A 16,698-nucleotide genomic window follows, 5' to 3' on the forward strand; every position below is an offset into this window, starting at 1 on the left:
GACTCGAGGACCGCCACTTGAGAGGACGCGTTCTGGCGCGCCTGGGCGTGTCGCACCCAACGCTGGAGTCGCGGACGGAGGGACCGCTTGTTGCAGCGCGTGACGGGGGCGAAGGTCGACACCGGGGCCGACTGCTGGAGAAGAAGGACGTCGCGGGAACCGGGCACGGAAGTGCGTAGCCCCGCGACTGGGGAGCGCCTTGACGTCGAGAGACGCATCCCGAAGCCATGCCGAATCGTCGACGACGAAGGAGAGTGCGCCGAAGAGGATCTTCCGACCCATGCACAAATCTCCGGTGGACGACATGACGAAAAGATGAAGCTGCAAACTCGCCGGAAGTCGCTTAGACGCCTGCCCCACGGTCGGCGCCAACTGTCGTGGTATAAGTCTGACAGTAGATGTGTAGGGTACGAAAGGATGGGCAGAGCCTTAGCTACGGCGAGGTTTTATGAGTTCATGCCCCTCTGCGGTGGAGGTAAAAGCCCTACGTCTCAGTGCTCTTGGGAGCTTTAGTGTCGAGTGGAATATAGGATTACAGTAAATGCCAACCCCTGCACTAGTGGGGAAGGACGGCTTATATAGAGTGCGCTGCCCTTCACAAGGGTCCGGTGGACAGGGGTGGAGTAGTGGCGAATAAATGCATACGTTACAGGTAACGTATGTCTTAAATGCTAATAATGGTGTATGAAAACGTACGACCGTTGCCCTCCCGGGAGGTTACGATGTACAGAGTGGAATTCAGTCGGTACGATAAATACGCTCCGAGTGCTCGTCGCCGACTGGATGATGGGGAGGTCCTTAGTTCAGTCGGAACTGTCTAAGGGCCTTGCCCTCTGTGAAGGGTAGTCCTTGGGTAGGACTTATAGGACAGGCCTATGACCCTACCCTGGGACTATAACCCCATCACCATGGAAACACACCTAACCCCCACATAGAACTCTCACGAAGACCATGAGTTAGTACACAAACACGTAATGGACAATGCTTACCATACCATGGGATCACTTGATCCCTCTTGGTACATCTTGTACGCTTTGTGTGTTGATCATCTTGATTTACTTTTTGTTTGAGATCTTGATCAACCTTGTGTCTCTATGACCATTCTTTGGATAATACCTTGAATACCATCTTGGTCATCATATAAACTCCTTAAACCCAACAGATGGACTTCAAGAAGTGCCTATGGACAAATTCTATAAATATAACTTAAGACAACCATTAGTCCATAGAAATTGTCATCAATTACCAAAACCACATATGGAGATATATGCTCTAACAACCGGGCTTGATAAAAGGCACATGTTACATTGGACTTCTCGAAATAGAAACATGAGGTTTGAATCTTCCAAAACGTGAAGAAGAGCAAGGAATCACTGATAAGAAAATCCTTTCTTCTAAACTGGGGACAAGCCTCTCTTGGCAATGGCCGCAAACCCACCCCTCTTGCATCCACCAGCAATCTTCTTTTGCTTCTCCCTTGTACTCCTCTCCATCCAGTAGCATTTATGAAGAGTCGCGTTTGATAGAAAGATGGATGATCCAAACCGTGATTGTGTAATGACTTTGCATGCATGCAATTAAGAAGTCCCTTCCATGGTGCAACCGTCCGTCCTTCAGATCAGTATGGAGTACACAACTGAACTGAGTAGAACATCCGAACATGTGGAAAATAGCAGCTGAAGGAGTAGCCACAGTTTTGAGTTCATTTACTATTTGATTTGAACCTCGCAGGAAGCAAGACCATCCACGTCGATAGCTTTATCACTCAGAGCTTGATGACTGGTGCAGGGTAGAACTTGGTTGCGCCATGCATGATCCCAGGAACTCTGATCACTTTCAAGCAGGAATCCTGTCACCCTCGTCCAGAATTAGAATCCGGCACGCGAAGATTCAGAATTAAATGGGCGTGCAATTCAAACCGTGCAGCACACCTTCAACCCCGAAATTCCTCCCCTTTCTCAGAGCGGCACTTCAGTCCCTTTCGTGAACACGGTCAACCTCGATGGCTGCGCGGCGCGGCGCCACTCGGACAGCGGTAAAATCCATGTAGTATATCTCAGTACGTGAGAGACATGAGTAAACCTCTGTTTTCTTTAATGGAAAACGTGTTTCGGTAGGATGAGGATCCCACAAGACAAAGAGCAGTGAAAAGACTGTGCAGTAGTGCAGCACCCACAATTGGAGGATAACATATCTTGAGACTTTGCGGGCATGCACGCCCCCTCGGTGCCGCGGGGATGTATTTGGTGCACCGAGCCAATTGATGCTACCGGTGCACCGATCTCCGTTGCACATTTTAAAATGTTTGAAAAAATTCAAAAAAAGTTAATGCATAACATAATATTAATGTATGTAGTCAAAAAAATTAAACTAAAATTTAAAACATTGTTCAAGATATAAAAATGATAAATTCGATATTAATGTGCTAATGGGTCAAATCTGAATTTCAACTTGTGTTATATACTATTCAGTATCGAATTTATTATTTTTGTATCTTGAACAATGTTTCGAATTTTAATTTAATTTTTTCAACAACATACATTGATATTGTGTCAATTCATTTATTGTTTTTATTTTTTTTTAACATTTTAAAATGTGCAACAGGTCCGATGCACCAGATGCACTCCCCGGTGCCACGACTTGACGAGTGCATAACGAATTCCGAATTGGCCACCGGACGAGACTGGATCAGTACTACGACCGCTGTAAAGGCAGCGGCGAGGGTATCGTGGGAGGAAAGCAAGGCCGCGGCCGCCACCGCCAGGCCAGCGAAATGGACGCACACCCAACACAACCATGCGTTCGCGTTCGCGTTCGCGCCAAGCTAGCCAACGGCCGACGCGAATGATTGCAACATACATGGTGGAACGTGGCGCCCATCTGCACGGCCCGGGGCCCGGCTGTCTGAACTTCTTTCCTCCAGAGAATGATCTTCAGAAGATTCTTGGCTAGTTTTCTAGGGGGGCCTCCATGGAATCCAGTATGTATATAATGTATCCGGCAGGCTGCCACCAGCGCCAGCACCGCGCCCTGCAAGTGCTCTCCACTTGTGGCATCCACTCACACTCACTCTCTCCGCTCTCACCCTGCATAAGAGGAGGAAGACGCTCTGGCCTGAGCCGAAACATCTGACACGATGAACCATCAGGTTTTGTCTCTGCTTGGCGTCAGCTTCTTCTTGGTGACATGTGTGGCGGCCGCTGCGGAGGCCGACCGGCGGCCATACATCGTCCAAATGGACGTGTCGGCCATGCCGACCCCGTTCACGACGCACGAGGGCTGGTACACGTCCGTGCTGTCGTCGCTGGCTGGCAGTGGCAGAGACGAGGAGGCGGGGCCGGAGCACCTGTACACGTACGCGCACGCCATGCACGGCTTCAGCGCGGTGCTCACCCCGCGGCAGCTCGCGGAGATACAAGGGATGGAGGGGCACGTGACCGCCTTCCCGGAGACGTACGCGCGGCTCCACACCACGCGCACGCCCGAGTTCCTCGGGCTCATCGGCGGCGGCGGAGCTGGCGCTGGCGGCGTCTGGCCGGCGTCCAAGTACGGGGAGGACGTGATCGTGGGGATCGTCGACACGGGCGTGTGGCCCGAGAGCGAGAGCTTCAGCGACGCGGGCATGGCGACCAAGCGCGTGCCGGCGAGGTGGAAGGGCGCGTGCGAGGCCGGCAAGGCCTTCAAGGCCTCCATGTGCAACGGGAAGCTCATCGGGGCGCGCTCCTTCAGCAAGGCCCTCAAGCAGCGCGGCCTCGCCATCGCGCCGGACGACTACGACTCGGCGAGGGATTACTACGGCCACGGCTCCCACACCTCGTCCACGGCGGCCGGCAGCGCCGTCAAGGGCGCCAGCTACGTCGGCTACGCCAACGGCACGGCCACCGGCATCGCGCCCATGGCCAGGATCGCCATGTACAAGGCCGTCTTCTCGGGCGACACCCTCGAGTCCGCGTCCAGCGACGTGCTGGCCGCCATGGACCGAGCGATCGCCGACGGCGTCGACGTCATGTCGCTCTCGCTGGGCTTCCCTGAAACTTCCTACGACACCAATGTCATAGCCATCGGGGCCTTCGCCGCCATGCAGAAGGGAATCTTCGTAACGTGCTCGGCCGGGAACGACGGCTCCGACGGGTACACCATCATGAACGGCGCGCCATGGATCACCACCGTCGGCGCGTCGACCATCGACAGGGAGTTCACCGCGACCATCACGCTCGGTGGCGGCAGGAGCATCCACGGCAAATCCGTGTACCCACAACACACAGCGATCGCCGGCGCCGACCTCTACTACGGCCACGGCAACAAGACCAAGCAGAAGTGCGAGTACTCCAGCCTGAGCCGCAAGGACGTGAGCGGGAAGTACGTCTTCTGCGCCGCCAGCGGGAGCATCAGGGAGCAGATGGACGAGGTGCAGGGCGCCGGCGGCCGCGGGCTGATCGCCGCCAGCAACATGAAGGAATTCCTGCAGCCGACTGACTACGTCATGCCGCTGGTGCTGGTCACCCTGTCGGACGGCGCCGCTATCCAGAAGTTTGTGACGGCCACCAAGGCGCCCAAGGTGAGCATTCGGTTCGTCGGCACGGAGCTCGGCGTCAAGCCGGCACCGGCAGTGGCCTACTTCTCCGCCCGCGGGCCGAGCCAGCAGAGCCCGGCGATCCTGAAGCCGGACATCGTCGCGCCAGGGGTGGACATCCTCGCGGCATGGGTGCCCAACAAGGAAATCATGGAGATTGGGAAGCAGAAGGTCTACACCAAGTACATGCTCGTCTCCGGCACGTCCATGGCGTCGCCGCACATCGCCGGCGTGGTCGCCCTGCTGCGGTCTGCGCACCCGGACTGGAGCCCGGCGGCCGTCCGCTCGGCCATGATGACCACGGCCTACGTGAAGGACAACGCCAAGAACGTCATCGTCAGCATGCCAAATCGATCACCGGGGACGCCTCTCGACTACGGCAGCGGCCACGTGAGCCCCAATCAGGCCACGGACCCCGGCCTAGTGTACGACGCGACGGCAGATGACTACGTCAACTTCCTCTGCGGCCTCCGCTACAGCAGCCGCCAGGTAGCAGCCGTCACCGGCCGGCAAAACGCCAGTTGCGCCGCCGGTGCGAACCTTGACCTGAACTACCCATCGTTCATGGTGATCCTCAACCACACCACGTCGGCCACCCGGACGTTCAAGAGGGTGCTGACCAACGTCGCTGGCTCGGCGGCAAAGTACAGCGTGTCGGTGACGGCTCCGGCGGGGATGAAGGTGACGGTGACGCCGTCGGCACTGTCTTTCGGAGGCAAAGGCAGCAAGCAGGGGTTCAGTGTCACCGTGCAGGTCAGCCAGGTGAAGAGAGCAGGTGATGACTACAACTACATTGGAAACCATGGGTTCTTGACCTGGAATGAGGTTGGAGGAAAGCATGCTGTCAGGAGCCCAATAGTCTCAGCATTTGCTCAGTGAGGAGAAAGACCTGCCAACATAGCAGGAGCAGAAATAAAGGATGACCATAGGAAAACAATAAATTATTATAATACTCATCAGAAGAAGTATACATAGACTCAAAGGAAAGGAGAAAACACACACCAGGGTGATGATGTCAAGTGTATCTAGCCTCTATAAGTTATAAATTTGTAAATATTTTCCTCAACAAATCACATTTGGCCTCAAATGAGCTAGTAACACATATTCCACCAGTTTGATTTGCTTCAAAACATGTAAATCTCTAAATGTAATAGGGTGTGAAATTATAAGCATTATTACATGCTTGTTTGTTAATCTCAAATGGCTGCCATGTTCTTTATCAACAAGAGCGATCGGTACCAGCATACACCATAGATACAAAGGTTATTTGTGCATAAGAAAAATGATGAAAAGTGATTGTCTGCTTTTCCAGATGTTATTGATATTTCCATGAGGGATACAAATAAAAATTCAGAAAAGGCCAAGGTGGATGGTTGTTACAATACATATGAATGACCCAAGTCCTAAATCCGAAAAAGTGTAAGCACCTGATGCACCACCTGCGTCTAAAGCTTCACTCCAGACTTCAGTACCTTCGAAACCACGTGTAGCATTAGACTGAATTTTAAGTGAAGCCCAGACAACTTCAGAGCTCCAAACTGAATACCGTTGGAGAAAATAGTCTCGATGGTTTCACATATACAGACTTCAGCAAAATATTCTCTAGTGCAGGCCCATAACCATTGATGTCTGCATATTGATTTAAGTCAGGCTGTAATCAAATTGATTTAGGTCAGGCAGTCATCAGAGTATCAGAGGATCACCAGAACTTCGATCTCCATCATGTGGCACTTGATGTGGTTCAACTGCATTTAGGTGTACCTGAACATTCTGGTGATCACCTCCGATCATATTATTGTGCTATACCTCCTCTCCTCACAAAGCTACTCTACATATCTCAAACTCTGAAAGGCAGGGACAATATATGTAGCCAGTGGCCAATAGTACCACTGTAGGAGCAGCTGCAACTTGTGCTACTGTCCACGAAAAATGAGATAATGGAATTAATTCAGTTGGATATTATACTCCCTCCGTCTTAAAATAAGTGACTCAAAAATGACTCTACTTTGTACTAAAATTAGTACAAAACTGAGTCATTTTTGAGTCACTTATTTTGGGACGGAGGGAGTAGATAATAAGGAATTCAATCTCTAAGAAACCCAAGTCTACTGTATCCTACCATTGGTTGCACTCAGGCCACTCGCAGCCACTTGCTATGCACTAGTCCTCAGCATGGAAAGATTAAAAATCCATGGCACCAGACTGTTGATACCGCCTGCCAAAGTACTTACCAATACTCCTGCACCTAATTCTAAAATCTTTTTCTTTGACAGCTTTTACCTTAGTGTGCAGTTCTTCTTTGTCAGCCCAAGGAGAGCTAAAAATTACATCCTAGGCAAGCTAAAGGGTAATAAAAAAGAAGTTCTTCATGATAACCAAAGTTAACCTGTTGAGACTAGATGATATTGCAGATTAGAGACAATAAATAATAGGAGCACAAGGTTTAATAAAATATGCCTTGAAGAGTTACCTGGGACAATTAGCTCAGTCTTAGCAGCCCCACAGAAACAACAATAATTGCACTAACATAACAGAACAAACCTTTTCAGAAGATAAACTTCAACAGGCTAGATCTTAGATGCTTCTGTATACAGTAATTAAATGATTAAGTATTTACTCTAGCTCTGAAAAATAGCACGAAAAATTTAATACACAAGGGGTGAAAAAGAAGAAGAAAAACAGATATAAATGTGAGGCACATAATGTAAAGTATAACAAAAAATCTTAATTTCACTTCATTTAGCAAGATATTTCTAAGGGCCTTAAATATTTGACCCTGTTTCACATCAATGATAAAAGTCATGATTCATTACAGCCCTCAAGGAAAAATAAAGAGGTCCAACAATCCTTTTTCAGCAGTACATCAATATTTACAGTAAGTTGTGTAGCTAAGGGATAACAAGAAGCTCAAGTTGTAAGCCCAACTTTACCTTCCCTACTCTTTCCACTAGCTGGCAGTGAAAAATCAAGTATATGGGAATATGAATCTGGACCAAGTAGCAATATAACATCGTAACCAAAATGGTCACTGTTCCAAGAAAGAATTCTCAATGGCCCTCACATAGACGGCTTTTGGCAGAGTTCCAGTAATACTATGTATTTTCTCTCCATCCTTGAACAGTAAAACGGTCGGAACCCTCTCGATATTGTAGGAAGTTGCAGTTTGTGGGTAATCATCAGTGTCAAGCTTATAGCATTTTATCCTTCCATCGTATTCGTTTGCAATCTCGTCGACAATTCGATGGACCATTTTACAAGGTCCACACCATGAGGCCCAAAACTCCACAAGCACAGGCACATCACTGCAGATAACATTTTGGTTCCAGGAACATGCAGTGATTGCTTCAGCTGTACAAATGGAAAGAACACTACTGTTACAACTTCTCTACGTATGCAGACTAAGTTCACAAAAAAAACTCAAAACAGATGAAGTTAATTACAACAGATTTCAGAAAACCGAACACGTGAAAGAAGTGTGTAGGTAGCTACTAGTATTCAGTGAGGTGAATCACAAAGATTAACTAAGCTAATTGGTTCTTCTTATATTCTGAAAGAGAAGGATTTACGCAACAGCGCAGCTTGTGCGAACTGACAGTCTGACAGTGCCATGATGGTGAGCGAGAGAGCCATGACATAGGACTAGATAAAATGCGTAGGTCAGCCAAATAACACAATAGGGCTAGGCGTACAAATTACAATGCCTACTGGTACTACTTCTCACTACGTTTATTAACGGAACAAGTAATCTAAGAAGTGAACATGGGGCTGCATTTTCCTGCATAGTACACATTAGACTAGTAAGTATTAGCATATAAATTCAATTTTACAGCGAGGAATTGGAATTGCCAGGCACACGGTTCAACTTCGCAACATATATAGTCTAGTGGCCTGAACTTAATCATATGATCCACCCTTCTACTCCGTATCTTGTAGCAGCAAACACAGTTCGTGGGCTCGTTAACCGCTTGTTCCATTTCCGTTTCACCAAGGACTAGCAATCAATCATATGACATATGAGGAACGAAGACATGGCTGACGTCCGAGTGAAACGGAAATGGAGCTAGCGGTTAACGAGCCCACTAACTGAAGCTTAAAACGGGGATCACTCAGCGAGGAAGCCCTTACCGCCAGTAGAGTAGGCACAGCTCACCCTGGCTGTGCTCGAGCCAGTCGTCGGGCGCCGGATCCGGGACGCGGCGTCCGGCCCGTGGGCCCACCGGCGGCACGGCCACCGGCGGGTGGAGGAGGAGCCGTAGCCGTAGCCGTAGCCAACCCTCCGGCGGATGGGCGCCGCGGCGGCGGAGGGAGACAGCAGCGCCGTGGCGCAGCAGAGGTGCCGTGAGGCCGCGGCGGCCATGATTTGGTTTGGGGAGTTTGAGAGCCGGGAGGAGTCGTGGCGGAGAACGTGGTGGGTGGAAACTTACGAGACGCACACGCAGCACGCGGTCCGTTGGAACTCATTTCCGGGAGCCTTCGCTTCGCGGGAATACCACCAGAAATACTACTACTACTCGAATGAATTCTCGCACGAGATATTCCATTCTTTCCCATCCCATGAATAATCAAAGGGATTAACAACATCTCTTTCTCTCGCCCACCCACCGTCACCGTCGGCCCCATGAGCGTGGCCAACCTAACCAAGAGCCGGGGCGCATGGCCCACGAAACGTCACCGGGACCCACGTGTCACCGTGTCAACAACTCGCCGATCCACGTGTGCACGCACCCCTCCAGAAACCAACCCCAACCCCAAGCCGAAACGACCGTCCAAACAGCAAAACGAATCAGAGCTTCTCGTTTGACTCGTAAATCATTTCCCCTCTCCACCTGCAGCTGCAAGCAAATTATCCTCGCACTATTTTTTTTCCCTCCTTTTCGTCGCGAAACGGAAAGCGCAGCTCCGGCCTCGGAGGCCCCAAATCTCGCCGGCTCCCGATCGATGGCCCGGCGCCCCGCCGCCGCCGTCGTCCGCCCGTGAGCCTCCGCCCTCCCTCCTCCGGTTCGCCCGCGCGCGCGATTTCTCGCATTTCTCTACGGTTGCGTGGTCTCTGTCGTGTTGCATCTGCGGATGGATCGGGGGCAGCAGCAGCAGCAGGGCGTCAGCCTGCAGCCGCACCGATTCGACCACCCCCGGATGAACTACCCGCAGCACGGCGGCGGCCGCAGCCGCGTGCCGCCCTTCGCGCGCGGCGGCCGCGGCCACAAGCACTTCTACCAGCCGCCGCCACCTCCGCCGCCGCCCTCCATTCAGGCGGTTGCGCCCGCGCGGCACAGGTACGAGGTGCTCATGGAGGCGGGACGCCTCGCCGCCGAGTACCTGGTGGCCAAAGGCGTGCTCCCGCCGGCATCGCTGCAGCGAGGCGGTGGCGCTGGTGTTGGATGGGGCCAGATGCCGCCCGCGCCTCCTTTGCCGCAGGCTCAGGAAGCCCCCGCGTTCTACGAGTCCCGCCGGAACGGCCGGCAGCGTCTTGACGACGAGTACGGTAATCCTAACCCCCGCTCGCGCCGGAACCATGGTGGTGATTACAATGGCGGTGACAATGGTAACTACAATGGGAGGGGGAAGAGGAAGTTTGGGGCTTACAACAGGAATTCAGAGTGGGGCCGGGACAGGGAGAGGAGTAGGGATTATCTGGATAGCCGGAATTATGGTGATGATGACGAGGAAGATAGGGCTCCTGTGTATAGGAGGGACCGGCGAGTGAGTGCTGGGATCGATGAGGTTGGGAGTAGCATCTCCGGCGTGGCCGGAGAGAGACAGACATCAAAGGTGGAGGCTGTGGGGGAGTCGGAGTTGGAGGATACTGGCTCAAAGGTGAGCTCTAACAGTAATGTCAGGAAGGATGCTGATGCCGTGCAAGGGATGCAGAATGAGAATGAGGCTAATAAAATGGAGGAGGATAGTAAGGTGTCTGATTCGGAGGTCGTTGAGAAAGGGATCAACAGTGAGAGTATTCATAATAATGCTTCTTCTGGTGTTGTTGAGGAGGGAGAGATAGATCATTCACCGTTGCCCTCAGATGACAAGCCTGATGATGGTAGTATTATGGACGAGAAGTCTGAACATGACAAGAGCTTGGATGAGAAGGGATCAAGCGTTGAAAATAATTTGCATGATGGTTGTCAGAATTTGCTGAGCAGTTGTAATTTTGCAAGAGCCCCAACAAGACCACGATCAATACTTGCGCACAGGAATGGAGCATCAACACATAGAGATGCTGCATTAACCGAACAGGTAGATCTGGCTCCTCTGATGGTGATTGATGAAGCAGCAAATGACAGCTCCTTGAATAATGTCCAGGGAGACAATAAAGATGACCATGTCTGCCTAGAACATACTGACCCAAGTGTTGCTTGCAATCAAATGATGGAACAAGTGAGACTCCAAGAAGAAGAAGCACAAACTGAAATACGAGATATGGAAGAACAGAACAATACTGCACAACATTACACAGTTCAGGAAATTAAGGAATGTGATGGATTAAATCCTACGTTGGCTTCTCAGCACGATTGTTCGAAGCTTCAAGTGAGAGAAGAAGTGCAGATTTATAATATTGATACACCGCCTCAAGATAAAGACTTGATTGATTCAGCTGATAAAGGGAAAACAACAGATAGCGTGGAATTATTACCAAATATCAAAGATGAAGCTCTTGTCACGATAAAAGAGGAAGACCTTGGTCAATCTAGCTCATTTAAAATATGTGATCTCAACTTGATTGGTAGTCCCGAGCTTGCTGATATACGAAATGATCCTGGTTTCGGTCAGTGCTCCAATGTTGTATGTTCAATGGAGGTACAAAATCAGCAGCATTTTGATTTTGGAACAGCTGTGGGCAACAATGCTAGTAATACTGACATGTATGCCCAAATTCCGTTAAACGATAAGGTTATTCAAATAATTGATATCGAAGATGACCCTCCAATTCAACCTAGCGTGTCTGATGCTTCAAGACCAAAGTAAGTTTCTTCATCCTCCCATTTGTCTGCTATTTCGTTCTGCTGATAGTATTTTTCAAAATATTGATCGATAAACATTGAACTGGCCAATTAATCCCTGCTCGGTGGGTCACCGAATAGCCGATTAACTGATTTATGGGCTGATTAACTGGCTGATTCGCCTATTAATCCCCTACTAGCCAGCTGACCGAGCAGTTACCAGTTAACAATTTCCTGAACATTAGCTGATAGATGCACAAGAGTGAACATTTAATTTCCTGTTTGACATGACTGGCCTTGAAGAAACTTGTCTTGGAGTAGTTAACTTTACGCAACCTTTTTTGTGTAGCCAATTATAAGCACCAACTCGCTCAGTGATCTTCAAGAAGCTGTTGATAGTAAATATACTGGAAGCTATCTTGCCAATAGTTTCATTACTGATTTTCTGGCAAACATTGCCATCTTAGCATCAGCAACAGCAAGATATGTATTTTCATGTCTGTTGCATTAATATAACGAGCTACTGCATTCACAGTCAGAGAGAACAAGAAACCCATTCAGTCATTTGTAGCTACTGGAATTTGAATTAATTCAGCTAGAATGCAACATTTTGTCATTGCTTTCTAAACCAAACCTACTTTTTATATGTTTGGCACTATGCCGAAGTAATGCTCAAGATGGAGGGCGGCCATTTTCTTTCCACTGAATTATGGTGTGACCATGCCTTCAGTATATTTGCGTAGTCCACCGGTCCTGGTCAGTAGAACCATCTCAGTAACCAAACCAATCATGTATAAGACTATAAGTTGACATCTGTTTTATAAGTTTCCTTGATATATATTCGTGCATCTGTTATGCTTGCTACATGCTTCGGAAAGTTTCATATCTATTTTTCCGTGCTAATACAATCTACTGTCTATCAGAAGTGAGATGGTATATCCAAGTATGGATAATATGATGAACTCTAGTGTGAACACCAACATTTTTCCTGGCACGCAAGATGGTTATAACATCGCAATTCCAGATTTCCTTGGTGCTGATATGCCATGCTACCCACCATTACATGCAGACCTCCATGCCGAGATGGGCCTAAATGATCCAGAGGTGAGGTTTGCTGGTACTGGTAGTCTGGTAGAGTGAGTGGTAGTCATCACATAGTGAATTTTCGTGGAGTTTCAAATCATATGCCACATAGCTTTCACAAGTAATGAATAATCCACTATTGTTTTGCAGGTCATCACTGTCATGGATGATCCAATATATGATTCTCTAGGTGATATTGGTAATTGATACTTCTCTATTATGTTCTTTTTAAATTTGTTTTGTTGTTTATGTGAAGTGTGGCTTGCCTCTCATTTACCTACTTGTAGACTGTTGAAACTTATATGACTACTTCCTCCGTTCCTAAATATAAGTCCTTTTAGAGATTCTAATATGGACTACATACGGAGCAAAATAAGTGAATGTATACTCTAAAATACGTCTATATACATCAATATGTAGTTCATAGTGGAATCTCTAGAAGGTCCTATATTTAGGAACGGAGGGAGTAGAAAAGATAAGTTCTAAGTAATTTCTAAACTTGCAAGCACTAAGGTTCAGTTCATATTTGGTGTTCTGCACATATCGGTTATCCTTGCAGCATAGCCTTTTGTATTTAGTGCAAACAAATGAGATAGTGGAAACACTGATAATTTGGTGTGTCTATGTTCACTTTAGTCGGCAAACAACAACTATTTGTACAATTGAGATAGTGGAAACACTGATACTTTGAGTGGGTTAGATCACACATTCCAGAATGTTATCATTTGCCGGAACTGTGGATCATATGTTTCCGTAAAATCATCAAAGTTCAAACTCCTTGTGGCGTAGAATAGATTGCTTTGAATTCCTTTTATTCCCCTCGCAAGAAAATAAAATGAACAACGTGTCAGTTTTCCTTATTGAAAAATGCAGCATATCGTCCATGACAGCGGCGTGAGGCTTTTAAACTCCTGGCATTATGTTCCATCTTTCCCCAAGGCTTGGTTGCGAATTTTGAATCTGTTTCTTTATTTTTCAGGTTTTATGGAGGTTTGGGACCAGCAGCCTCCGGACTACAAATTCTTCTGATGCAGTGCTGAATCTTTGCTGCTGAAACTGTCCGAGAATTTGATGAATGAACACGAGTTGTTCTAGTATAGCTGGAAATAAACAGTTAGATTTCTGCTCAGCACCAGCAGCATCTCACGGACACCACACACACACACGAACACGAACACACGTCCAGTCCAAGGTCATCTTGGCCACTCCGTGAGGACAAGGTCTGCACGGTTTGCTCAACCAGTAGAGTAGATGATTAATGTTCTCGTCGTCTGGACCTCACGCGAGTGTACCATAGTTTCCACACCATTTTGTTCATTCGTTCAATGGTGTATTCACCCAAAAGAATTGATCTTTTTTGTATAATAAACAGTTGATATGCCATATATAAATTTACGTTTGTTGTTTTGGCATTGTTCTGTGAGCAAGATTTGTATTCCTCTGCTACTGAAGTCGTCAGACTACAACCAGCGTCTGGCTCGGAACCGAGTGGTGCCAGGATCACCGAAAATGCCTGTAGCAGCGAGTTCGCCATCAGACATGACACTTAGGACGCGTTTGATTATTTGCATTAGCCTCAATCAGGCCCGTGGAGGAAGAAAATGGCCCGTTTGGTTGCCTGGCTCACATATAATTCTTGGCCCGCATGGACCTTAAAGCAGTGCTCAGTCAGGCCCGCTAGAAACGGTCGAATTGACAGTTTTTAACGAGCTAAGCTGGGGCGATACAGGAGAGGGGAATGCGGGCTGCGCAAATGCGGGCAGAGAGATGGCGGGAGCGATGGCGCGTCTTTGAAAAAACGGTTGGACAAATTCGCGTCATCGCTCGTTGATTCGCGGTCGCCCTATATAGCCACAATGACCGACGCACCAAAACTCCCGCCACCCCCCTCCTCTCGAGCTTTCACTTCGGCACGGATCCACCTCGACGCCGAGGTAAGCGGCGCAACTACTCTGGCGACCGGTTGGCTACAGCGGCGCATCCACTCCTCCTCTTCTCCTTCGTGTCGCACCTTTACCGCGGCTCCTCCAGTGGAGTTGTAAGTTCGATTACCCTCTCCCTCTACTAGTTCTAACTAGATCCGGCGATGGGGTGGGGTTAGATCGTCTGATTTGTTCGACTGTGATGTTGCAGTACCTAGTTGGGATGGATTTGAAGCATGCTAGGGGTTGTTCATGGATGGATTGGTAGTATGCTTGGATGTTTATGGATGGATTGATAGTATGATTGGATGTTTATGGATGGATTAATAGTATGCTTAGATGTATGGTATGGTAATGTGCAAGTGTTGAACAAGATCATTCATATGTGTCCATGATTAGTCATATCTTCAAATGGATCATCCATGTGTGCATGTTTTACACCTAGTCCATACTATCGATGTGTAGTGTAATGTCCATGTTACAACTACTTCCTCCGTTTCTAAATATAAGTCTTTTCAAAAATTGTACTAGGTGTCTACATACAGAATAAATGAATGAATCTTTACTCTAAAGTATGTCTATATACATTCGTATATTATTCCCTAGTGAAACCTCTTAAAAGACTTATATTTAGGAACGGAGGGAGTACTTCATATTGTAGATGTGTGTTGTGTTGTGTTCTTGATGACGCTTATGTTTGTAGGACATAAGCACGCAAGAGTGTAGTCTGGCTATCATACCGTCCGAGAGCCAGTTCCCAGCGTCCTACGTCGAGGACTCCCAGGCTAACATCAGCCAGATGCCTCTTGATTCAGAGGTTTTCAAGGTGACGCCTACGGTTTTTTCATTTGTGCTGGCTTAGCTCAATGTTTCTCATGTGGCTGCTCGAAAGGTAGCCGTAAAGGATAAGAAGGATGACAGTGGATGCAACATGAAATGGCAGCCGTTCCTCTCCACTTTTGTGCTTAACAAGATGTGTGAGATCATATCTAGTGGAGTGACGACTGACAAGGGGTTCAAGGAGGTGCATTTGAACTCTATGGCAAAACAAGTCTTCGAGTTTTGTGGACATGAGGTAACCTCGACCCGTGCCTACAACCACCTAAGAAAGTGGAGAACGAGGTGGATTGTGTCCTCCAAGCTGAGATACCTGAGTGGCGCTTCATAGGATGAGGAGACCTGCACGATCATGTTGGAGGCAGAGAACTACCATGGCCACATCGTGGTAGCTCACAAACCATGACATTCTAACTAATCATCTCCTGTGAACCGTTGCCATACTAACTAACCACGACTTTACCATGTTTATTTCTTAGGATCACCCCAAGGACGCGGAGTTCCTCAACACATCTATCGAGAACTACCACGAGATGCAGCAGATCTTCTCCTTTGGGCTCGCAACCGACAAGCATGCCATGGGCTCTAGTCAACCGTTGGGCTCGCCGATGCCCCCAATGCCTGAGTATCCAGACACCCAGGAGTCACACACCATCAACGTTGATGCTCCTGATAAGGAAGGTCAACATGTTCATGTGCTTGATAGGAAGAGGAAGTGGGCGGGCTTCATGGAGCAGGAGCTGGCCGTCTTCAGTAGCATGACTCAGGTTGTGAAGAAGGTGGCCATCCCCATCAGGGAGAGCAAGACAGTCGACGTCCACCCTGAGCTCTACGGCGTCGTCATGGAGAAGATCAGCTTCAGCCTAGAGGCTCTCATGGTGTCTCTCAGCAGCCCAGGATGTTGGGTTTGTTGTCATGGGAGAGGCTCATAGGAGGCTCTGGCTGAGGACCTGGCAGGGAAAGCACTACTACTAGTGTTGCTTCTGCTGGTGGCAAAAACGTGCATGATCCTCCGTGATGATGATGACGATGACGACACATATTTTGTGTAGTTAGGTCTTGAAAATAATCTTATGGTTTATATATTTTGATGAGGTGGTATATACTAACCCCTCACGGTGATTCGCACGGTGATCACGAACTTGCGGTGGTAGGATTTCACCCTCTTTTGGATTTGGTGGTTGTTGGAAATATGCCCTAGAGGCAATAATAAAGTGGTTATTATCGTATTTCCTTGTTCATGATAATCGTTTATTATCCATGCTACAATTGTATTGACCAGAAACTCAGATACATGTGTGGATACATAGACAACACCGTGTCCTTAGTGAGCCTCTATTAGACT

General features: G+C 48.4%; 3 protein-coding genes across 7 annotated transcripts; 2 read left to right on the top strand and 1 right to left on the bottom strand.

The window, feature by feature from the left end:
• Positions 1-2,890: 2,890 nt before the first annotated feature.
• On the top strand, positions 2,891-5,767 carry LOC123426734 (subtilisin-like protease SBT1.7). Its single transcript, XM_045110610.1, has one exon. The coding sequence runs from the start codon at positions 3,137-3,139 to the stop codon at positions 5,450-5,452; it is 2,316 nt and encodes a 771-aa protein (XP_044966545.1). The 5' UTR covers positions 2,891-3,136; the 3' UTR covers positions 5,453-5,767.
• Positions 5,768-5,856: 89 nt separating this feature from the next.
• Positions 5,857-9,055, bottom strand: LOC123426736 (thioredoxin M3, chloroplastic-like). Of its 5 annotated transcripts, XR_006622313.1 has the most exons (4): positions 8,699-9,055; positions 6,693-7,921; positions 6,277-6,489; positions 5,857-6,202 (listed from the first exon to the last, which is right to left on the bottom strand). XR_006622313.1 is itself a non-coding variant. In XM_045110612.1 (2 exons), exons 1-2 carry the CDS (start codon positions 8,928-8,930, stop codon positions 7,599-7,601), a joined length of 555 nt encoding a protein of 184 aa, XP_044966547.1. In that variant the 5' UTR covers positions 8,931-9,055; the 3' UTR covers positions 5,857-7,598. The 5 variants fall into 5 exon arrangements, 1 of the variants encoding a protein (XP_044966547.1); XR_006622311.1 differs by having other exon boundaries at positions 5,857-6,486; XR_006622310.1 differs by having other exon boundaries at positions 5,857-6,489.
• Positions 9,056-9,366: 311 nt separating this feature from the next.
• On the top strand, positions 9,367-14,001 carry LOC123426735 (uncharacterized protein At4g26450-like). Its single transcript, XM_045110611.1, has 4 exons — positions 9,367-11,532; positions 12,435-12,615; positions 12,745-12,793; positions 13,574-14,001. Exons 1-4 carry the CDS (start codon positions 9,641-9,643, stop codon positions 13,621-13,623), a joined length of 2,172 nt encoding a protein of 723 aa, XP_044966546.1. The 5' UTR covers positions 9,367-9,640; the 3' UTR covers positions 13,624-14,001.
• The last annotated feature ends 2,697 nt before the right edge of the window (positions 14,002-16,698 follow it).

Source organism: Hordeum vulgare, chromosome 2H (assembly GCF_904849725.1).
Source record: "Hordeum vulgare subsp. vulgare chromosome 2H, MorexV3_pseudomolecules_assembly, whole genome shotgun sequence".
Classification (NCBI taxonomy): domain Eukaryota; kingdom Viridiplantae; phylum Streptophyta; class Magnoliopsida; order Poales; family Poaceae; genus Hordeum; species Hordeum vulgare.

Coding starts and splice junctions, on each gene's coding strand:
- LOC123426736 (XM_045110612.1), bottom strand. CDS start 8,930: ATGGCCGCCGCGGCCTCACGGCACCTCTGCTGCGCCACGGCGCTGCTG. Junction 7,922..8,698: donor CTGTGCCTACTCTACTGGCG/GTAAGGGCTTCC, acceptor CCATTTGTACAG/CTGAAGCAATCACTGCATGT.
- LOC123426735 (XM_045110611.1), top strand. CDS start 9,641: ATGGATCGGGGGCAGCAGCAGCAGCAGGGCGTCAGCCTGCAGCCGCAC. Junction 11,533..12,434: donor TCTGATGCTTCAAGACCAAA/GTAAGTTTCTTC, acceptor ACTGTCTATCAG/AAGTGAGATGGTATATCCAA. Junction 12,794..13,573: donor TGATTCTCTAGGTGATATTG/GTAATTGATACT, acceptor TTTATTTTTCAG/GTTTTATGGAGGTTTGGGAC.
- LOC123426734 (XM_045110610.1), top strand. CDS start 3,137: ATGAACCATCAGGTTTTGTCTCTGCTTGGCGTCAGCTTCTTCTTGGTG.